Source organism: Mesocricetus auratus, unplaced genomic scaffold (genome assembly GCF_017639785.1).
Source record: "Mesocricetus auratus isolate SY011 unplaced genomic scaffold, BCM_Maur_2.0 Super-Scaffold_100003, whole genome shotgun sequence".
NCBI lineage: Eukaryota > Metazoa > Chordata > Mammalia > Rodentia > Cricetidae > Mesocricetus > Mesocricetus auratus.
The window spans coordinates 8242409-8263909 of NW_024429188.1; the positions used below are offsets into that span (position 1 = coordinate 8242409).

General features: G+C 44.0%; 1 protein-coding gene across 5 annotated transcripts in view; it reads left to right on the top strand.

Annotated features, from left to right (window-relative positions):
• Window positions 1-21501, top strand: part of Iqsec2 (IQ motif and Sec7 domain ArfGEF 2) — an 84002-nt gene that overhangs the window by 35947 nt on the left and 26554 nt on the right. For 3 of the 5 annotated variants that reach the window (XM_040744011.1, XM_040744015.1, XM_040744013.1), the window contains one exon: window positions 711-806. The exons of the other annotated variants lie outside the window; for them this stretch is intronic. In XM_040744011.1, the coding sequence (XP_040599945.1) occupies window positions 711-806 (96 nt within the window). The remainder of the gene's footprint in view (window positions 1-710; window positions 807-21501) is intronic. 5 annotated transcript variants of the gene reach the window in all.

The following is a 21501-nucleotide window of genomic DNA, read 5'->3' on the forward strand; positions in this document are numbered from 1 at the left end:
CCCTTTCTGTCTCTTTCGGTTTCTCTCTGCCTTTCCTTCCGCTCCTTCAGTGCTCCACCCTACCCTAACATACCCCAGACCCCTTTTTGGGGTCCCCCTCCTGCCCTTCATAGGAGGGGTGTGGCTTTTCCTTTTCTTTCCTCTCCCTCTGCTTTCCTTCCTGCCTTCCCCTGTGGTGTCTGCTGTGAGGAGGGTTCCTTTCCCCTTCCCTGCTGTGGTGTCCCAGCGTCTCTCAGTGGTCCCCACGGAGTCACCTGGAACACAGGAGGCCCAAGCCTGGCTCTTGTCTCTACTGCCCCCTGTTGTCATTGTGTTCTTTGTGGTTGAGTGCTGTCCTCTCTTTCTTGACTTTGTGGTTTTTTCTTTTTCCTTCCTTCCTTCCTTCCTTCCTTCCTTCCTCCCTTCCTCCCCTCTCTTTCCATGCCTCCTTCCCTCCTTTTCTCCTTCCCTTTATTTCCTCTTCCCTTCATCCCTTTACCCATATTTCCTCTCTCCCTCCATTCCTGTCTTCCGCTCTCGCATCATATCTTCCTTCCTTTCCTCCCTCCTACCCTTCCACCCTTTCCTCTCTCCTCTTCCTTTCCTCTGCGCCTTCCCTTTCCCCATCCCCCACCTACTCTTCTCCCCTTGTCCCCGCTACCCTCCCTGCCTCTCCCTCCTTCCCTGTCTCTTTCTCTGTCTCTCTTTCCCTGTCTCTTGCCGTCTCTCAGGTCCACAGCGTCTCATACTCTACACCAGTATTGCTGTCCTACTCAGGTCCTTGACTCCATGAAGCTTACCCCCTCAGGCAGGCTGGCAGAGAGCAGGTAAGAGCTAGACCTAACCCTTCCCCAATCCTTTCCCCTTCCAAACCAATATGCACCATCATTGCCAGACACTCCCACCCCTGCCCCGTGTCCCTTAGTCCCCCGAGTGACTGTGGAGTGAGTGGTTGTCTGAATGTCTGAGGAGAGTATCTTGGGAGATCAGGTCTGGAGACTAAAGAGGACCTTTGGAATCTATTTGTGTTTTATTCTTTTTTAAAGAAATACATCTCTAGAGGCCTGTCTCCATAGCTGGGAGTGGTTGGTCTTGGAATATGTGGCATTTGAAGGATGTTCTGAAGTATGAATAGCAGTTTGCCGTTTGAGTAGACTGTGGAAGGGTGTTTAGGCAGAGGGAAGGATCTGCCTACATTTTTGGAGAACAGCATTATTTCCAAGTTAATCAGAAATCCTGTTTTGTATTTCTGATTAGAATTCCACAAAAGGAAGTATTAACAGCCACATTTTTAAAAAGGGAGGTCCATTCCCTATGGATGGATACTCTCTCAGCCTAGATACATGGGGAGGGCCTAGGCCCTGCCCCAGATGATATGACAGACTTTGATGATCCCCCATGGAAGGCCTCACCCTCCCTGAGGAGTGGACGGGGGTGGGGTGGGGGGTGGGGAGGGAGGAATGGGAGGATGGGAGGGAGAGGGAACTAGGATTGGTATGTAAAATAAGATTGTTATTAATTTAAATAAAAACTAATTTTTAAAAAAGGGAGGCCCAGCAATGTGGTATCTTACACCTTGGTCTCAATACTCAGGAGGCAGAGGCAGGCACATTCTCTGTGAGTTCAAAGCCAGTCCGGTGAACACATTGAGTTCAAGGCTAGCTGGGACTATACAGTGAGATCCCACCTCAACAAACAAACAGACAAGCAAACACGGTGCATCTAAAAGGGAGTAAGAATGGAATTTATAGACTATTTATAATAAATTAATTTGGGAGACCATTACATTTCACAGCCTATGAGGTGTGTCCATAAGGGCTCTAGAAAAATATCTGTAGTTTCCAGTATATTTATTTATTTAGTCGTCAGTTAATTTTGTGCTGCTGGAAATTGAATTTAGGGCTTCACAAGTGTTAGGCGAACACTATTGCTGCACTATAGTCCCAGCTGTCCCAGTGCTTTCATTAGAGCGCAAGGCAGGTTACATGACGTGAACTAGTCACTACAGGTAAGAAGCTAGGAAAAGAACAAGAGGGAAACAGAATATACTGATTACTATAGATGAACCCAGAAATCAATGAAACAGAAAACAAAAGTTTTGATCACCTGGCAGATACGACTGGGGAAAAGGCAAAACATGTAAGCCAAATATGATTTTTAAAAGAGATTTATCATAAATTCTGATAAGATTTTTTAAAGTTATAAGAAATTGTGTGTGTGTGTGTGTGTGTGTGTGTGTGTACCAAGAAACATGAAAATGTAATTTAACTGGGTAATTTTCTAGGAACATGTAAATTACTGAAACTACCTATAAAAGGGGGAAAAACAACCCTGAATAGAATGGAAAAGAGGAATAAAATGAAAAAGTGGTCAGTTTTTTTTCTCTGGAGAAATAATTACCATGTCCAGTTGTTTTTCTGGAGGTCCTGAAAGTTCATCAAATCTGGCACGGTCAGAAACAGGAGAAGATAACCCTCTTCCCAGTTCATGTTGTAAGGCTGGGTAACTGGCTGTTCAGTGGCGCACCCGCAGTCCCCGATACCCAAGAGGCTGAAGCAAGAATGTTGTATTAGCCTAGGAGTTTGAAGTCAGCCTGGGCAATGTAGTGAGACCCTTTCTCAGAAACAAAGCAGAACCGGACTGGAGATAAAGCTAAATGGAAAAACACAAATCTCTAGAATGATAACCACTACCACCCTCATACACAATTATATGTTTGTTTGTTTATTTGTTATCTATCAGTACTGGAAATTCGATTCGGGAATTTGTGCATGTTAGATTGAGCTATGTCTCCAGCCTAGTTTTCCTTTTGTCTTACTAAGTTACTCAGGTGGTCCTAGAAGTCACTATGTCGTCCAGGCTGCCCTCAGTCTTGTGTTTCTACTGCCTCTCCTGAGCTCTGGGGTTTCAGCCTTGTGCCCCCCTACCTGATAGAATCCATTAGAGAATTAAAAGTATATCTTTCTTGCCTTGGTGGCATAGGTTTGTAATTGCAGCACTTGGAATGGAAGGTGGAGGCCAAAAGATGAAGGAGTCAAGGTCAGATTTGGCTACATAGCAAGTTTGAACCCACTCTAGGCTACCTGAAACCTAGAAAGACAGAGAGAGAGAGAGAGACAGAGAGAGAGAGACAGACAGACAGACAGACAGACAGACAGACAGACAGACACAGACAGAGACACAGAGACACAGAGAGAGAATATCTTAACAAATGAAGGCTTCCTAGGAGTGCAAGGATTGTTTGACCTTAGGAGCCCTGGTGGCTGGAGAGATGGCTCAGTGGTTAAGAACACTGACTGCTCCTCCAGAGGACATGGGTTCAATTGCCCCTACCCACTTGGCAACTCATAAATTTCTGTAACCCCACTTACAAGAGATACAATGCCCTCTTCTGGCCTCTGCAGGCACCAGGCGTGCACTTGGCACACAGACATTCATGCAAGCAAAACACCCATATGCATTGATAATAATAATATGTTAGGAATTTTGGTATTGTAATTTATTGCCATATTTCTCTTTAATAGGAAAGATCATTTAATTATCTTAATGCTGGAAAATGTTCTGATAAATTTACACTATATTCTCTTGCTACAATGGAATAATTTGTTGCCCAGCAAAAGATAGCTAATACATTAAGCTAGGAATTTGTTTTTATCAGAAATCAGAGACAATCATCAAATGTAAAAATGAAGCATTTATTACATTCTATTCAAGAACAAAGTAAGAATGATTGCTATCACTATTACTTAATTAATAATTTTTGGAAAATTTAAACAGTGGTGTTTCTTTTGTTGAATTTGTTGTTTGACAATTTCATACATATGTATATTTCATTCCAGTTATAAACAGTGGGATTTAAAAAGAAATGAGTAGCGTAAATATTAGAACGACTCATAATTAGCATTATGTGAAGATGATGTGATTGTCTAATTAGTCAAAGAGAATAAAATGAAAATTTCTTTCAACTACTAAGTGTGATAGGGGCAAACACGTACCCAAAGCATTAGCATCTCCGAATGCCAGTGGTATCTAACTAAAAGATGTAATAGAAAAATATACTTTTCACAGAGATAAAAACAGTCTACAAACTCCCTAGAAATTTACATGAAACAGGAAATATTTTTGGAGAGTGCTATACATTTTTACTGAAGGCTATAAAGCTTGACTACATCAAGGGTTATCTTCTATCGAGGAGGAAATGGTTCAATATGGTGAAAAATGATATTTTCCCCGAATTTGATAAAAATGTTCAGTGCACTTGTCATAAAAATTTCAATGATATTTTCTTTGGTATTGAGCAATTGCATTTTAAAGTTCATTTGAAAGAGTAAATATTCATTAATTAAGAAATCTTTGATGGTGCACGCCTTTAATCCCAGCAGTCGGGAGGCAGAGGCAGGCGGATCTCTGTGAGTTCGAGGCCAGCCTGGTCTACAGAGCTAGTTCCAGGACAGCCTCCAAAACAATACAGAGAAACCCTGTCTCGAAAAACCAAAAAAAAAAAAAAAAAAAAGAAATCTTTGAAAAGAGGAATAATATAGGAGATTTACCTATTAGATGTACCTAAATCTTGCTGTAAGAGTGTATTAGTGGACTGGAAAGATGGCTCAATAGTTAAGAGCACTGCTTGCTCTTGCAGAGGGCCTGGGTTCAATTCTCCACACCCCCACAGCCATCCATAACTCCAGTTCTAGGAGATCTAATACCCTCCTCCAACCTCCATAGGCACCAAGCACACATGTGATGTGCAGTACACATAAAATAATAAAATAAGTAAATCTAAAAGTTTTAAAAGACTCCAGTAATTACAAATATTATATCTTCACAGAAATAAAAGAATATAAAATGAACCAAAGTAGGGAGTTCAGATGCAAATCCACATGTTGAAATGGGAAATTAGTTTGTGATGAAAAAGACATTTCAGACCAGCAATGCATATGAAAATATAATTGTAGAATTACCAGAAGAAAATCTGAAATGTTTTAATTATAATATAAGATACAGAGACTTTCAAACCTAGAAAACAAAGATGGGTGCGGTGAGTGGTGGCGCATGCCTTTAATCCCAGCACTTGGGAGGCAGAGGCCAGCAGACCTCTATGAGTTTGAAGCCAGACTGGTTTACATGGTAAGTATGTAGGGCAGCCAGGGCTACATAGTGAGATCCTGTCTAGAAAAAACAAAACAAACTCAAGAAGCCAAGCCAGCTGTGATGGTGCATGCCAGTAGTCCCAGATACTCAGGAAGCTGAAGCAGAAGGATTAATTACTTGAAGTCAGGAGTTCAAGGATAGCAGGAGCAACATAGTGAGATCCCAGATCCCTTCTCAAGCAACAACAAAACCCAGAAGCCATATAATATAGTAATATTTTTCTTCATTAACGTTTAAAACTGTGTGGAGAAAGATATTGTATACAAAGTTAAAATATAAATAATGGCAGTAGAAAGTTTACTACATAGATATCAGGTAAAATGTTGCTATCTCTCTCTAAATTTAGATTGTGTCCTGGAAGTCAGTAAGAAAAAGACACTTAACCCATTTAAAATGGAGAATTAGGTTGGACATAGTAGGTTCAGAAAGCTGAGATAAGAGGAGCTGTATGAGCTTGAGACCCACCTGTGCTACATAGTGAGTTCCAGGACAGCCTACAATATACAGTGAGATCCTGTCTCACATAAAGTAACTTCAAATGTTTAAATAATACCATTTGATGATTCAACAATGAAAAATTATCTAATAACTATAAATAGGCACTTACCTTACTACTTGTTAATAAACTGTGGGTGAAACCGTAACAAAGCACCATTTTTAAGTATAAAAATTTTAAAAGATCAGGAGGATTGTGGCAAAACAGAACCTCTTATATACATTGATTGGATTGCAGGTTAATACAGGTTTTTGTTTGTTTGCTTTTATAAGACCACTTTGTCAGTTGCTAGGAGAATTTCTTTCTTTGGGGATTTATGAGACAGAGTCTTCCTATTAGCACCAGCTGGCCTGAAACTCTTGATTCTCCTGCTTCAGCTGCCTGAGTGCTGACCTCACAGACTTGTGATGCTGGATATCATGAGTGTGAGAATCATGAATGTGCACATTCCTCCAAGCTGAGAACCATGCCTCAGAGCAAGATTTTCTGAGGATTTACTAACAGAGAGGGCCAAGCTTAGCCAGGCAGAAACCTTTTCTAAAATGCCCAATCTAAATTGCAAACATAAAATCTGTTGTGCAACTTCTTGTTAAATACCCCTGTAGAATATCACTCCTTTTAAAAAACATTCATTTTCATTTTAGCTCTGTGTGTGTGTGTGTGTGTGTGTGTGTGTGTGTGTGTGTGTGTGTGTGTGGTGTGTGTGCGCATGTGAGTGCAGTTGTCTTTGTTGTTGTTTGTTTTTGGAGACAGAGTCTCACTATATAGCTCTGGCTGTCTTGGAACTCACTATGTAAACCAGGCTGCTTGCAGGTGTGTTTAGAAGCCAGAGGTTAGGAGGTTATGAGCTTGTGACATGGGAGCTAGGAGTCGAACTCAGGTCCTCTGCAAGAGCATGCTCTTATGGATGAGGAGTCTCTCCAGCCTGGACTACTAGTTTTCACCAAGTCTTCAAATTTTATTAATTTGTTTATTTTATGTGCATGGGTGTTTTGTTTGCATGTATGTCTGAACACCAAGTACATGTGTGGTGCCCACAGAGGCCAGGAAAGGGTATCAGATGCTTTGGAACTAGGATTATAGACGATATATGTTCTGGGAATCAAGCCTAGGTCCTCTGGAAGAGCAAGCAATGCACTTAACCATTAATCATCTCTCCAGCCCTTTGACTACCTCTTAATTAAAGGGTTATACAATGTATGCTTCTCTTAAATAAAGACAGGATTTATGAATAACCTTTACCTTTAGCTAGTCTATACATTTGTTAAAGTGATGGAAATAACTTTTATCTACACTTTAAATACATATTCTTGGGACTGGAGAGATGAGTCAGTGATTAAGTGCACGTGCTGCTTTTTTGGAATGGAGTGTGTCTGGTCCTACTTTCAGGGAGGTCTAGTCTTGCAGGCAGAAAAAAAGCATAGAGTACTTTGGAATGGGACTGGATTGGGCTGAGCTGACTGCCAGAATAGAGGCATGTAACTCCATTGGACATCTAGGGAAGGCTTCCTATAGGAGGTGACATTTTTAATGGGTTGAAAAAATAACTTTCTTTCATCCTCCTCCTTTATGAAGAATGGCCATGTCTTCTTTTTCACTTTTCCAAACATGGTGACCTGATTGGGGAAAAATAGTTGAGTCAGTTTAAGTTCAAGATTTTCCACTCTCCGTGACTTTGGGCAAGTCATTTAACTTCTGGGCCTCTCTTTCCTCAATCTAGTCATGAAGCTAATGCCTGCTTACCTCCCAAGGCTCTTGTTAGGATTGGAGATGGTCATGTGAAACTGCAGGCGACTGTCAACTACAGAAGAGGAAAGGGTATTCAGATCTTGTTTTTCCCACTAGCAAAGTGTGTGGCACAGTACATGTGTGAAGGTGGTTCTGAAGCAGAGAGCAGGCAGGCAGCATGTGGGAAAAGAATCGGGTAAACATATTAGGATAGTGGGGGATGCATGATAAGGAGAACGCCAAGCGTCTGACCTTGGCGTGACGTATGGGGGAATTAGAATAAGAGATGGTCTTGGAAAATAGAACCCAGGTCCAGAGCTTTGGCCCTAGGTTTTGATCCTTTTCTTTTGCTGATGCTCTCCTGTAACCTCACAGTCCAGAGCAGTAAGGCATGGTGTACCACTATTTGCCATGACAACCATGGCAGTCTCTGCCCAAGCTCTGTCACTTGAACAACTTACTTCACACATCTTTTAATCCCCTTTCTTCTCTGTTAAAAAAAAGGACAGAATGCTACCAACAGCATCATGGATTTTATTGACTAAGGAGTGGGAGGACAGAATGCTACCAACAGCATCATGGATTTTATTGACTAAGGAGCGGGAGGACAGAATGCTACCAACAGCATCATGGATTTTATTGACTAAGGAGTGGGTGAATCCATTCAGACGAATTCATTCAGAATTCATATCACTAAGTACCTGGAACAACTTGGGTGGACACAGAGTGCTGCCTGTGCAAGGTTATTGTTGTCCTCTGTGACTCCCCAGTTAGTTGGGGGAAGACTATGACAGAAAAGAGCACAGTAGGGTAGAGGGTAGAGAGCGTGACCTCACAGGAAAGGCTCCAGCCCTGTCTGGGGCTGGCACAGGTGAACTCACCCTGAGTTCTGGGTCTTAAAGGATAAGTAAGAATTAGCCAGATGGGCGAAGTACTGAAGAGCGTTCTAGGCAGAAGGAATAACATATGCAGAAGAACGGGATGTTTTTAGATAGAGCAGAGAATGGAGTGTATAGGCTTCATGAGGCCCACGAACCTCCTGAAACTGGCTCAAAATGCTACACGTGTATAACTATGCACATCATTTTATGAGGAAGATAATTCATGGCTTTCATTAAATGCATAAAGGGATTTGCATCCCTCAGAGGTTGAGAGTCAAAATTGTTGGTAACAAAGTGTCATGTGAAAGAATCTGAAATGGGAGTATAATTTGATAAAATTTGTGTTTTAGAACTGTCACATTACCAGTCAGTATGAAAAATTATTGTAGCTGGACAGAGTGGGCCATGCCTGTAATCTTAGCACTTGGGAGGTGGAGGCAGGATGATTAGGAAACCTTCACTGACTATATGAAGAGTTAACGTTCAGCCAGGGATACAGAAAACCTTGTCTGCAAAAAGTGGATTGTGTACATCGAGGCCACTGTGAGGTCTAACTTGGGATTGGCATAGCAACAGTAGAGTCAGGCAGAGCTAGTTACATTTAGTACATTCCGTGACTCTGGTGGGATCCATTCATTTAGAGGCATTTTATTTTCAAAGTTCAGAATCCAAATCCTTTGAGAGTTCTTAATAAGAGAGCTTCAGTTCAGTTGCTGAGTAATATAAACTGTTATAGATAGTGAAGCCGAGGAATAGGAAGGCAGCAATGAGTAGACATTAACAGAATGCCAGAGACCAGTCCAGGCTAATAGTACAAAAAACAAGAACCTCCATCAGTGCTCATCCATCATCCAAAGTCCCTGGTCTCAACATAATTACTAATTTCCAATCTATTCCTTGTTCTTAGAAATCCCAAGTAACACCAGAGACACTTATTTTCCTGCAGATTAGAGACGGAGGAGGGGGAGAGAGGTAGATTACTTCTAAGTTGTGAATCAAAGTTTCCCAAAGAAAGTAACATCTGAGCCTGTTACTTTAGATCCATAATGAGGTCAGGCAGTGGTGGCACATGCCTTTTAATCCCAGCACTTGAGAGGCAGAGGCAGGCAGATCTTTGTGAGTTCGAGGCCAGCCTGGTCTACAAAGCGAGCTCCAGGACAGGCTCTAAAGCCACAGAGAAACCCTGTCTGAAAAAAACAAAAATCCATAATGATGTCAAAACCTAAAAATAGATGATGGAGGATGCTCTGAGGGTCTGCACACCATTTGGAGGTAAGAAAGGGCAAATAGAAATATTAAGAAGGGGCAGAGGTTAGACGTGCCTCAAGCACTTGTCTGTGGAGTATAGGCTTGTTATGTTTTTCAAGGGGGTAGACAGTTGGGGAGCTTCGAACAGTTCTTGAATAGGAAAGTATCATCAAATTAACATTTTAGAAGGAAGGGATATTTGGGACGAGGCTGATGCAGTCATCCAAGGGAAGAGAAAGCGACAGTGAGCATAGAGCAGATGAGATGGACTGAGAATGATTGGGCAAAAGAAAGGACCAGAGTCAGAGAGTTGGTGCATAAGGAAAGATGGAGGAGGAGGTGGGCATGATTGAAAATGTAGTTCACAGTAGATTGGAGTCTTCAGGCTTGGTGATAGATTCATTTATTGCATGAATATTTACTAAAGCACAGTTCTGGGCATGAGAAATGGAGCAGATATCTGAACAAAACAGATATCTGCCTGCCCTGGTGGATCCTACTGCGGATAAGACAAACAAACAACAGGATGTGTGTGGTGAAGATGTGCCTTTTGAGAAGTTCAGGCTATAATGGTGAATTGCTCAACAGATTCTTGAAGGAAGTCAGGCAGCACGAATTTAGGAGATGATACTCCAGGCAGAAGGTGAATGTGTTTGAAGAACAGTAGGAAGGACGATGTGATTTGAGAAAGGCTGAATGAGGGGCGAAGGATTAGAAGATAAGGTGCCACATATGCAGAATGTTAACACTATTTAGGGGGTAGAATGAGCAAGTTTTAGTGACTGACTTGCGAAGGAAGCACGGAGAATCAAGCATGTGTGTTCAATCTGCAATCTTTAAGCAACATTTGGTCAATCATAGCTATGAATTTGGTCTTAGCACAAACCTTAAACTTACTTAAAAACATTGGGATACCTTTTGCATTTTTTCTTCTAATGTGACTGCACGATTTTTAAGTATAAACTGTGTAGATGTCATCATGTCAAAATGTCAAAAGGTTGGACTTGCCTAACAGGGTAACTCCAAGGTGTGTTTTGACTAGGTGTATGGCAGTAGCTTTCACTGATGTGGGAAATACAGGAGGCAAGGCTTGCATTGATAAGGTTGTGGGAGAGGTCCCTCTGACATCTGAGGGCCGAACGGGTTGTCCTGTTGGAGTTGGCACACTAGGCTTGATGGGCCTAGACCCAACAGAAAGATCTGTGCAAGATAGAACTGCACCTGAAGTTATGAAATGGAATGACGTCACTGAAGGAGAATGAGATGAAGGAGAATATGAGAGAAGAACTGGGGAAGAGGTACCAACCTGAAGAATGGGCCCAAGAAGGGGTGGAGGGGTGGTCCAGAGAAGGAAAATCAACTGTGAGTGGGCTCACTAAGGAAGACAGTGGCCTTGGGAAGAGTGTTAGATCTTGTGGCCAGGGGGAGTTAAGTCCAGGGCAGAAGTGAATGCATTGCTTTAACCGTCAGGAAGTCCTGGGCAACCTTCCTAAAAACATTTTCCATGCAGCGATGAGTGCAAGAGGCAGATTGCAGTGGGTTGAAGAACTCGTAGGAGGTACTGAAGTGGAGATGGCCAGTGTAGACAAATTTCTCAAGAAGCTTAGCTGTGAAGAAGAAAGAGGGACAGAGGGAGATGTGGAGGCAGGTAGAGGGTTTTGATTCCCAGATGGGAAAGACTTGAGCTTCTATAAATGGGGACAGGAAGGAGGCAACAAAGAGGGAACAGTTAAGAAAATGGGAGATAGAAGGAATGGTTATTGTGCATGAGAGAGCAAGGATAGACCCAAGAGCTTAGGTGGAAACTGGCCTTAAATAGTATAGGGGAGCCTTCTTCCTTCCAGAGAGGGAAAGTAGTGATGGTAATGGGCATATGGGTTCATTGAGATTGGTGAAAAGAATGCTTCAGGGAAGTTCAAAGAAACCAACAAAGAGCCCTAACCAAGCACATAAATGCTGGAGTCAGATAGAAGCACAGAATCCTTGTGGCTGGAAGTCAGAGAGGACAACTCTTGGAAAGCAGCGTTTGATCAGCAGCATGGAATTCAGCGTGACTGAAGTCAGCAAAGGCATACAGGAGTGAAGAGGCTGGGCATGCAGATGCAATAATGAACTAGTTTGATGACAGTTGGGCAGGAGTGAGTGTAACAATGTGGGTACCACTGGCAATGGCAGCTGTAATAATGGTACCAAGTGTTAGGCACCAAACCTCTCCTGCGGTAGATGCCTTAGCATTTGTGGATTCATTTAATGCAACCATACCCTACGGGATAGATATTTCCCCATTCTACAGAAAAGGAAAGGCCCAGACTGGTGAAGAAATGGATCCCAGCACAACAAGCTGGTGGGTGGTGGGGCTGGTATTGAAACTCAGGTCTGTTTGAGTCCATCTGTCCAGAAAAGCCAGCTGAGACCATGTGATGAGGGAGCCATCAGGACCAACTCGGAGTCTTAACTTTATCCAGCAGACAATGAGGAGCCGAGGTGAGCAAGAGATCGGTGCTGAAAGGTGAACTTTAGGGAAGCTAAAAAAGAAAGAGAAAGGAGTTGTCAGAGGGAGAAACTACAGGAGCCTGTCCTTGGTAAGAGGGGAACTGAACTGTCATGTTTTCCTCATGACAACCTTAAGAACTGTGGCGTTTTATCACATTGTAGAGATGAGGAATGGGAAACAAAGGCTCAGGGCTTGAGAGCCGGTTCATGCGATTTTCCTGGTTCCGTGTGTATGTGGACCAGCTTGTCAGAGGGGTCTCCAAGTTGGAGAAGGGTGTGTGCACGAATGTGTGTGTATTCATGCATGTGCTTGTCTGCCAGGTGGACCACAGTGCCTTCCCCTGCTTTATCTTTCCTTCTCATCTCCTCCCGATCCTTTTCGTTCCTGGATTCCATACTTCCTGCATTCTCTGAACTGACGAGTCTGGGAATGGGATGTTGCCATTTCCTTTTCTGTCCCCAGAAAACCCACCTTTTCCCTCCTGAAGCATCCAATCCCCTCCCAGTCCTAATGTCTATCTATACACTCCATGATACTGTAGCCCCACTCCGGGGACTGCCATATGCAGTCTGGCCCCTTAGAAATGAGATTTAGAAACAGTTAACAAAATGCCTGTTGCTCTTGTTTTCATTTTGTTTGATTGCTAGGCATTTAATGTATGTTCTAGACCTTACAACAGTCCTGGGAGTTGGCAGCATGAGCCCCTTTTTACAGATGAGGTAACAACTCCCAAGAGGAACAATACAATGCCCAAGGCAAATAACATAGAAGCACATGTAGAGCCTGGGTTTAGGCCCAGGTCTCTCTTTTCCCTCTCCCACTCCCTCCCTCCTCTCCTTTCTTCCTTATCCTTCTTTCTTTTCTCTTCCTTTTTTTTGTGGTTCTAGGAGTGGAACCCAGGGCCTTGCATGTGATAGGCAAGCACCCTACCTTGGGCTACATCCCTAACCCGTGAACCCAGGTCTTTTTACTTCTAATGCTATGCATTTTCATGCTTGATCTCTAAGCATCATTCCTGGTTTGACTGACCTTGAGTCTTAAGGAAATATAAATATCTGTCCTATAAGGACAGAATGGATTTCTAGCACAAAACCTAGAAGGACAGAGTCTGAGACCTGAAGCTCTAAGAACTCTGATTCAGAGCCTGACTCTATCTTATACCCAGTTGTGTGGCCTCAGTCAGTTGATCTAATTTTCCTGAGGTATGTTCATTTATAAAATGCTTCTTCTGCAGAGTTGTTGCAGGGGTTAGATGAGATGATGCATACAAAGTTCTAGCAGAAAACATATTGCTATTATTTATAGGAAAATGAAGGCTGGGCATCTGTCAGAGTCAAACATTGTGTTTCTATACTATGAGGGTGACCCTAAGATTAAGGCTGGGTTGGGGAGGACTATCCACAAGGGGACCTGCCATAGGCTCCTTGGAGACTGAGTTGGATGTGGCCCTGGATAATGTGTCACACTGGCTTCCCTATTTGGACCCCATCCTAGCCCAACTTCCCAGTTCTGGCCCTTCATGTATCTCCCCTTCTCTACAAACTAATGTCTCTGCCTCTCTCTGTCACCCCTGCCTGTGACCTCTACCCTGCCCTTCCTGGTCCCAGGGAAGAGGAGGAGGAGGAAACTGAGGAAGAGGAAGAGGAAGACGCTCACCAGTTCTGCTGTCCGGCCTCCGAATGCAGTAGTCCCTCCTCTCGGTAACTGAGAGGACAAGGGCCATTTTCTATGCAGAAGCAAAAGCCTTAACCAGCCCCCAGCCCCCTGCCTCTGTGGATCCCTCATGGGACCCTGTCCCCTGCTTCAGGAACCAGATGAGCAAGCATCATGCTCTTTCTTCCCCAGCCTCCTTCTTGGAATTCCTCCCCACCCCTGCTGTCTCCCCTAGGCTCTAGCCTTGAATTAAAGAGCTGGAGTCCTAGATTTTACTAAAATGTGGGAGAAGCAGAGCTTGGAGCTTGAAGCTTGAAACCTGGACCCTCTTGCACCCATACCCTACTTCCCAGGCACCCTGGAGGCTGTTACTACTGGAGAGGTCTCCAAATGACACCCCAAGGACCTACCTCTGTCCTCTGTGAGCACAAACAGAGATGCAGGGTGCCTAGGGCTCAGAGGACCAGACGGGAGCAGGAACCCAGCCTGCCTAGTTCCCCGTCACTCACTCCCTTGCTGTGGCCATAGCTGCTGTTTTCTCCACTGCTTGAAGGCCTCACTTCATACCCTCTCCCCAAGCCCTAGCACTCCCATAGCGCTCTGTAAACATGATCAGGAGGAAAAGGCCTTTCAGCATGTGTGTTGCTATGTATAAAGAAATTTCCATCAATAAAAGCTGATCTCTTCTCTCTGTCTGATGTATGTTCCACCCCACCCCATCTCCCTGTCTCCATTCCCACCAGAACTTTGCCTTTTTTCCTGTCCAGGGCTGGTAACGGGCTGGAAGACAGAGTAGGGTTTGATATGCGGCATTGTTAACACCTCAGAGTCATTCAATAAAGAAATGTGTGACTGTCTCCCAGCATGAGCACACCAGTTACTGTCTTCAGCGCACTAGCTGGAGGCATCTTTGAAATGGCTAATCTTGGACATGACCCTTGACTTCTGCGATACATATATTTTACTCATCTGGAAAATGGGAGGGTGGTTTGACCAGGGTCACTAGAGTTCCTCCAGCTCTGACATTCTAAATCTGAGATGCTACCATTTGAAGAAGCTGTAATTATGAGCTTTGAAAATATGATTTGGGGACATATTCCATGCAGTTCTGTGATTTCTCTTTCTACAGTGTTATGATACTTGGATTCCCCAATCCTATGATTTTGGATTTCATAATTTACCATTTAGATATTCTAAGGATATGATTTTAACATTAGAATTCTTTGGTTCGGATGCTGTAATTTTAGGATCTCTGAGAGAAAGCCATTTCCCCAATATGACTGTAAATATTTCCTTGACCTGGCTGGAAGAGAAGATGCTTAAAAGCAGTGGTTCACAGCCTGTGGATCACTTAGGACCATAGGAAAACACACATCATTACACTACAATTCATAGCAGTAGCAAAATTACAGTTACGAAGTAGCAACAAAACTAATTTTATGGTTGGGGTCACCGCAACATGAGGAACTAACTGTATTAAAGGGTTGTAGCATTAGGGAGGTTGAGAAGCACTGCTTTAAAAGGTGCTATGGGGAGAGAAGATAGTGTCCTCTATGGATTTCTGCTCCCCCTCCCATCATGTGTTTATATTGGCAAATGGAAAGATGGATGGGGAACTGTTGGATCTAGGAGGGCTTCCCGGAGGAAGAAGGGTAAAAATTGGGTCTCAAGTATTGGGAAAGATTTGATTAGGTGGCAAGAGGTGAGAAGACATTACAGGGAATCGAATAGGGACCATATGGGAAAAAATACCCACTGGGGTTCCCCATGGTCAAGTTGGGGATGGTGAGTAATTACTGTGTTCAAATGTCTCTGCAGGGTGTGTGAGTCTAGGTGACCTGTGACTGGGAGAAGGAAATCATCTATGATTTATAGATGGAAATGGGAGTGGGCAGGGGTTACCTGAATGAAGGAAGGGGGCAAGTCAAGGACAGACGGTCATCCTGGGAACTGTAAGGAGGGTAACTCCTATTCAGGCAACTGAATTGACTGGATCAAGCAGGGTCTGTGCTGTGGGAAGGGAGCAGGCTTATTATATCTGTTGTGAGAAAAATATGCCTCCATGTGTCTGTGCGTGTGTGTGTGTGTGTGTGTGTGTGTGTGTGTGTGTGTCTTCACAGGTCTCACACTAGCTATCTAAGTGGATATCTAAGGAAGTGGGATTATCTGAGACAGCATGAGGAATTCTGAGAATATGAGGTTTCTGTGTGAGGGTCTGGCTTTCTGTACCTGGAAATCTCTAAGTATGTGCCTAGTGAGTGTAATCACAAGGGTGAGATATGGTTGACTTTTAAACATGGGGCTGCTACTCTTAGGGTAACAATTATCAGGCAGGTGTTACACACATACAGACATATGTTACCTGCAGATTCTGGGAACAAGGTGGTTGAGCAACAGATGTATGCTAGGCCCTGACCTGGGCATGGTAACTCCATAAAAGTGAATGATACGAGGCGACTACTCTTGGAAAACAGATATGGGGTTCAAGAATGGGCAGTGCATACTTCAAGAGAGACTCACATTAGTTGGCGGTAAGGGCCATCAGAAGATGGGTGAGCACGAGACACAGAGGAGACAATACCTGATCTTTTTGGGTCCTGGGAGGGTGAGAGTGAGTCAGAACTGACTTGGCTGGAAGAGCTGCCTGCTCAGGGTACACAAAATGAAGATGAGCTCATCTAGGCCAGTTAAGTCCAAAGGTGAAAGGAAGCAAAGCCATTTTGGACAGGAAAAATAAAGCAAGTGTGTGAGTGAAAGCCCAGAAAGATGATGGATGAGCTTGCTATAAAGGAATTGCAAGTAGCCTATTATTCCATTTGGAACATACAGGGCAGAGTGAGAGGCAATAGGAAATGGGGTAGGATGGGGGTGTTAGGAATAAAGAATAATGGGTTAGGACCGGAAATGTTAGGAATAAGGCAGCGTGGGTTGGGACCGCAGGTGGCAGGTCCCCATTTCTGCGCTGGGACCACGAGGATCTTGGTCCTGGGGTGGGTGATGGACAGCAGGCGGATGGGGAAACAGAGACCTGTAGACATGACTCATATTGAAAGTTTTATTGAGGGGGAGGTAAGAAAAATAAGGTCAAAAGACACAGAGACGTAGAGACAGAGAGAGGACAGAAGCAAAGAGGGAGACAGGAAAGGTCCTGTCTGCCCCAGGGGAACAGCGGAAAGAGTGTAAGTGGGTGGTGGTCTTCCTTTTAAAGGGGTCCTTTGCACTCATATGCAAACTACATAGCCATGGAACCCTGGACTGACCAGGGTACTGCCTGAGTGCATCGTGCCAGGCAACGGGCAGGACAGCACAATGCCTGAATCCTTATGGGGGGGGATGTGGATCTTTGTAACTCAAAGTGCAACTTTTGCCTAGGAGATAAGGGAGTTTTCAAGAGTCACTTTCACTGCCTGGGCTTTACCTGGATCTGTGGGATAGGATGGTTCGTAAAACTTGTTTGTAGAATTCACTCCAGCTCTGTGGATCTCATGTACAAATTCATGAGTCATTGTTCTTAAATGCAGGAGCCTTTCCCATCTAACTTCAGGCTTTCCTGCATCCTCATTTACCACTCCACAAATATTTACCCGATGTCTAGTCCCTTGTATGCCACTATGGGAAGAAATGGAGAGATGGATCGTGCAGGGATTCCACAGTGGAAGGACACAGGAAGAGCATGAGTTTTGCATGCAGACTTACTATTTTCTGTGTGTGGGGGGGTGGGAATTGAACCCCAAACCTGGAGATGCTAGGCAAATGCTCTGCCACTTAGCCATACTTACCAGCCTCATGTGTCCAAATATGCCTTCTTTTGAGTCTTGGCCCCACCACTACTTATAGGAAACTTTTTGCAACTGAGTTCATCTCTTTGTACTTCAGATTCCCATCTATGTTATATCTCCTTCAGGGAGAAAACCCAGACTTTGCACAGTTGTTAGACCTAATGAAAAGAGTAAATAAGTTACTAAACTAGTATTTCTGTAGGGTTGCAAATAAGCAGATCCGGGATTACAACCCAGGTCTTTGGGCTCCCAGAATCTGCTTTTCCCATTGTTTACCTGGTCAGCTCTCAGGGTTAGCAGTTAGCTAATCCAGGCTGAACTTGGGATTGGTTTGTCACTGGCACTGGATTGGGCAGAAAAGAAAACATCTTGCAGAAGAGCTATCAGGGCCAGTGGCTGTTGTTCCTTGATATCCCCTGCCACTCTGTCAGCTCCAGCCTCCTTGCCCAGTCTTTTCCCTCTAGAGTCTAAAGCCATGTGTTCCATCTCCGTATCCTCACCTCCTTGTTTTCTTGTATCTCACTTCCAGTCCCTTTCCTTTCCAACCTAAGTTGTCATGGGGATAGTTTCAGCAACCTTGCTTTCCTCTTGCCCTCATCTTATGGTATCCATAGCAACAGTCTCCATTCATTTCCATGGCAACTGCATTCTGATCCCATTCCCTGCTGAATTCCTGACTCTGGGCAGTACCAATAAAGAGAAGGAGGGAGAGAAGACCTCCCCACACTGAACAGAAGTGTCATCTGGGAAGGGTCAGTGCCCCGCCCTCTGTTATGGTCAGGCCAGCCTCAAGTCCCTAGAAGGCGTCCTATCCTACTCCTCCCTATCTTGCAGCCTTGGCTTACAAGATTCCCCTCCTCTCATCTCTCCTAACTCCTCCTAGTCAAAGCACAGTCCATGAGTTTCCTCTCCCAGGAAGACTTCAAGACAGCAGGATGGCCAACACAGGCTTTGGGTCTGAATCCCAATCCTGCCAGTTAGTAGCTCTGTGACCTTCGTCAACCAGTTTCCTTCTTAAAGCTGTTTTCTTCCTCTTTAAAACAGGAATCCTAATTCTCCCCTTGTGTTTGCCATGCAGATTAAATAATGTGTGGAAAATGCCTGACACAGGGTAGGTGCATAGTTAAGTGCCAGTTTATTTTTATTCTGCTCAGCCACCCCCAAGCAGAAGGAATCTCTCTCCTTTACTCCCCCACCGCTTCCTGTATTCCCCAGCCCTGATAACTTTCCACTTTGTTCTGTGGTTATTTGTGTAGCATAGCTTATTCTCCCCCTCTGCAAAGGATGCTCTCATTTCTCCCTAAAGAATAGTTCAGCAGGCAGTGTGTGTTTGTGTCTACATGTATTCATGTCTACTTCTGTGTGGCTATGGATGTGTCTGTGATGTTATACTTGTGTGTGTGTGCGCGTGTGTGTATGTGGGGGGGGTGGTTTCCATGTGATCAGTCTGTCACTAAAGGTTTTTAGTGTTTAGGGGCTCTGACTTTATGGGTTCCACACTTCCAGATTCTTCAGCAGTATGTATGATGGCAGGAGCCTTCAAACAATCTCCATTTTCTTTTGCTCAGTTTCTCCAACGGGAGGCTGTGCTGTCACCCTATAATTCCTGCAACTGTTCCTGTTGCAGTCAAAATGGGGCAAGTTCTCAAGAGAGGAATTACCAAGGAGTAGAGAGAGCCTGGAGCAGCACAGGTCTTCGAGGAGGAGAGGCACTGAAATATCATTAGAGGGCAGTCTGATCTCTGAGTTTGCATCCTGGCATCCTTACTTAATAGCTATATATGATGTGAGCTACAATTATATTAACTCTAGCTTTCTGCACTATGAAGGGGGCCAACAGTGCTTGTTGTAGGGGGCAGAGATGATGACTGCAGAGCCCTACAGTAGCATGTACGTAACCTGTTTGAAGGAGGCAAGCCGGTGTGGAAGGGCACACCCGAGCTAAATGTTGATGTGTGAGCAGAAGATAGCCAGCTTTGGGTGTGGTATATGGCTCAGGCCAAGTAAGGAAGTGAGAGACTGTTCTATTGATGGTGAGTTGGGTTACATCCCTTCTATGTTCATCTCAATCAGACCAAAAGCCAAAATCTTTATGATAGACTCAGTGTCCCTTGTATTAGTTTGCTTTTTGTTACTGTGATAAAAACACAAACCACAAGCAACTTGAGGAGGAAAGGGTTTATTTCATCTTACACTTCTGGGTAACAGTCCCTTACTGAGGGAAGTCAGAGCAAGAACTCAGGGCAGAAACCTGGAGACAGCAACTGAAGCAGAAACCATGCTGCTTACTGGCTTGCTGTCCATGGCTTGCTCTGCCTGCTTTCTTACATACCCCAGGACCACCTGCCTAGGATGGCATCATCCACAGTGGGCTGGGCCCTCCCACATCAATCATTAACCAAGAAAACACCCACACATATGTCCACAAGCCAGTCTGATGGAGGCAAATCTTCAGTTGAAGCTCCCTGTCTCCAGGTGACTCTCCTTTGTGTTAAATCGACAAGAACCAACTAGTACAACTCTCACTGCCTGTTTCATCTTATCTCTCATTACTCTCTTGTTCACTATGTTCTGGTTATACCGTCTTTTTATTGATCTTTAAACGCATAGACACGTTGTGCTGACTACTCTCTTGCCTCAGATAGCTACACAGCTCACTCCCTCATTTCCATCAGGGCTCTGTTTCTATGTCATTTCCTCCTACCCCGGCCTTTCCTGGACACCACATCTAAAATAACAACACATTTGCCTGGGTTTATGGCTCAGTGGTAAAGCGCTTGCTGAGCCTGCATAATTCTCTGAGCTCTAGCCCTAGTCTGTCTCTGTCTCTATCTCTGTCACTCTCTTTTTTTTACATGCACGCGCGCGCGCGCGCGCACACACACACACACACACATACACTTGATTAAAACAGCATCTTTTTACACTATGCTTTATTTTCCATCTTAACACTAGCACTGCTTGAAACCTTTCTTTCTCCTTCTGCCTTTCTTTCTTTCTTTCTTTCTTCTCTCTCTGTCTTTCTTTTTCTTTTGTGTCTGTTTTCCTCGCTATATCACCTCCCTGAAGAAATCATTTGGTGGCTTTGCTTTTTATTCTATTTCCGGTGCTTGACACACAGAAAGTGCTTGGTTATTGTTTGCTGAGTGAATTATAGGAAGCTGTGGTAGGATTTGATGAGAAAGCAATATGGACTAATTTGTATGTTTCAACGTTCTCACTATCTAAGGAAAGAGAAGAGATTTGAAAATAAGACTGGAATTTGTGGTATAAATTCAGGTGAGAGTCTTATTAGAGCAACTGCCAAGAATAATCACTGACTCCCTCATGCCAGGAGCACCTACTCTGATCTAGGCCCTGTGCTTTTGCCAGGCAGATAGGAGTTTACCAAATTCTCTTCCTATGCTGGGATACTGAGAATTATACATTCTTTGCCAAAGCCAATCTGTGCCAGAAAAGGGAGTCGTATGCAAAGGTCAGGGCTCTGTACAAGATCAGTAGTAATTTCTGGCTAATGGCCAGAAATTCAGGGGTCCTCTCAGTAGAGACATAGGACTTGAATCGTAACAGAACTAGCATGTGGGGCATTTCTTAGAGCGCACCATCAGAAATGATGGGGATGGCGGAGTGGAAGACAGTGTATGCTGAGCAGTTTGGGAGGTAAGGGGCTGAGGAACATTTGAGAAAAACAGAATCTGGACCTGAGTGAATTAGATTAGGGGTTGCTTAATGATTGAGAGTACGAACAGATTGGCAGTGGTGGTGCACGACTTTGATCCCTGCATTTGGGAGGCAGAGGCAGGTGGATCTCTTTGAGTTCTAGGCCAGCCTGGTCTACAAAGAGTGTGAACTCTGAAGCCATGCTGCCTACATTTGAATTCTGCTTCTATTGTTGGTAACTAATTTCCGCAGGTTTCGTTTACTATGTAAAATGGAGACAAATAACAACCTTATAGGGTTGTTAGAAAGAGCAACCAAGTTATTGAGTATGGAGTGGTGAGAGCGGTACCTAAACATTAAGTGTTTTGAGAAGCATTGATTGTCTGTTGAACCTTGGAGAGGCCTTCAATGCCAGAATGGTTGGAAATTGGA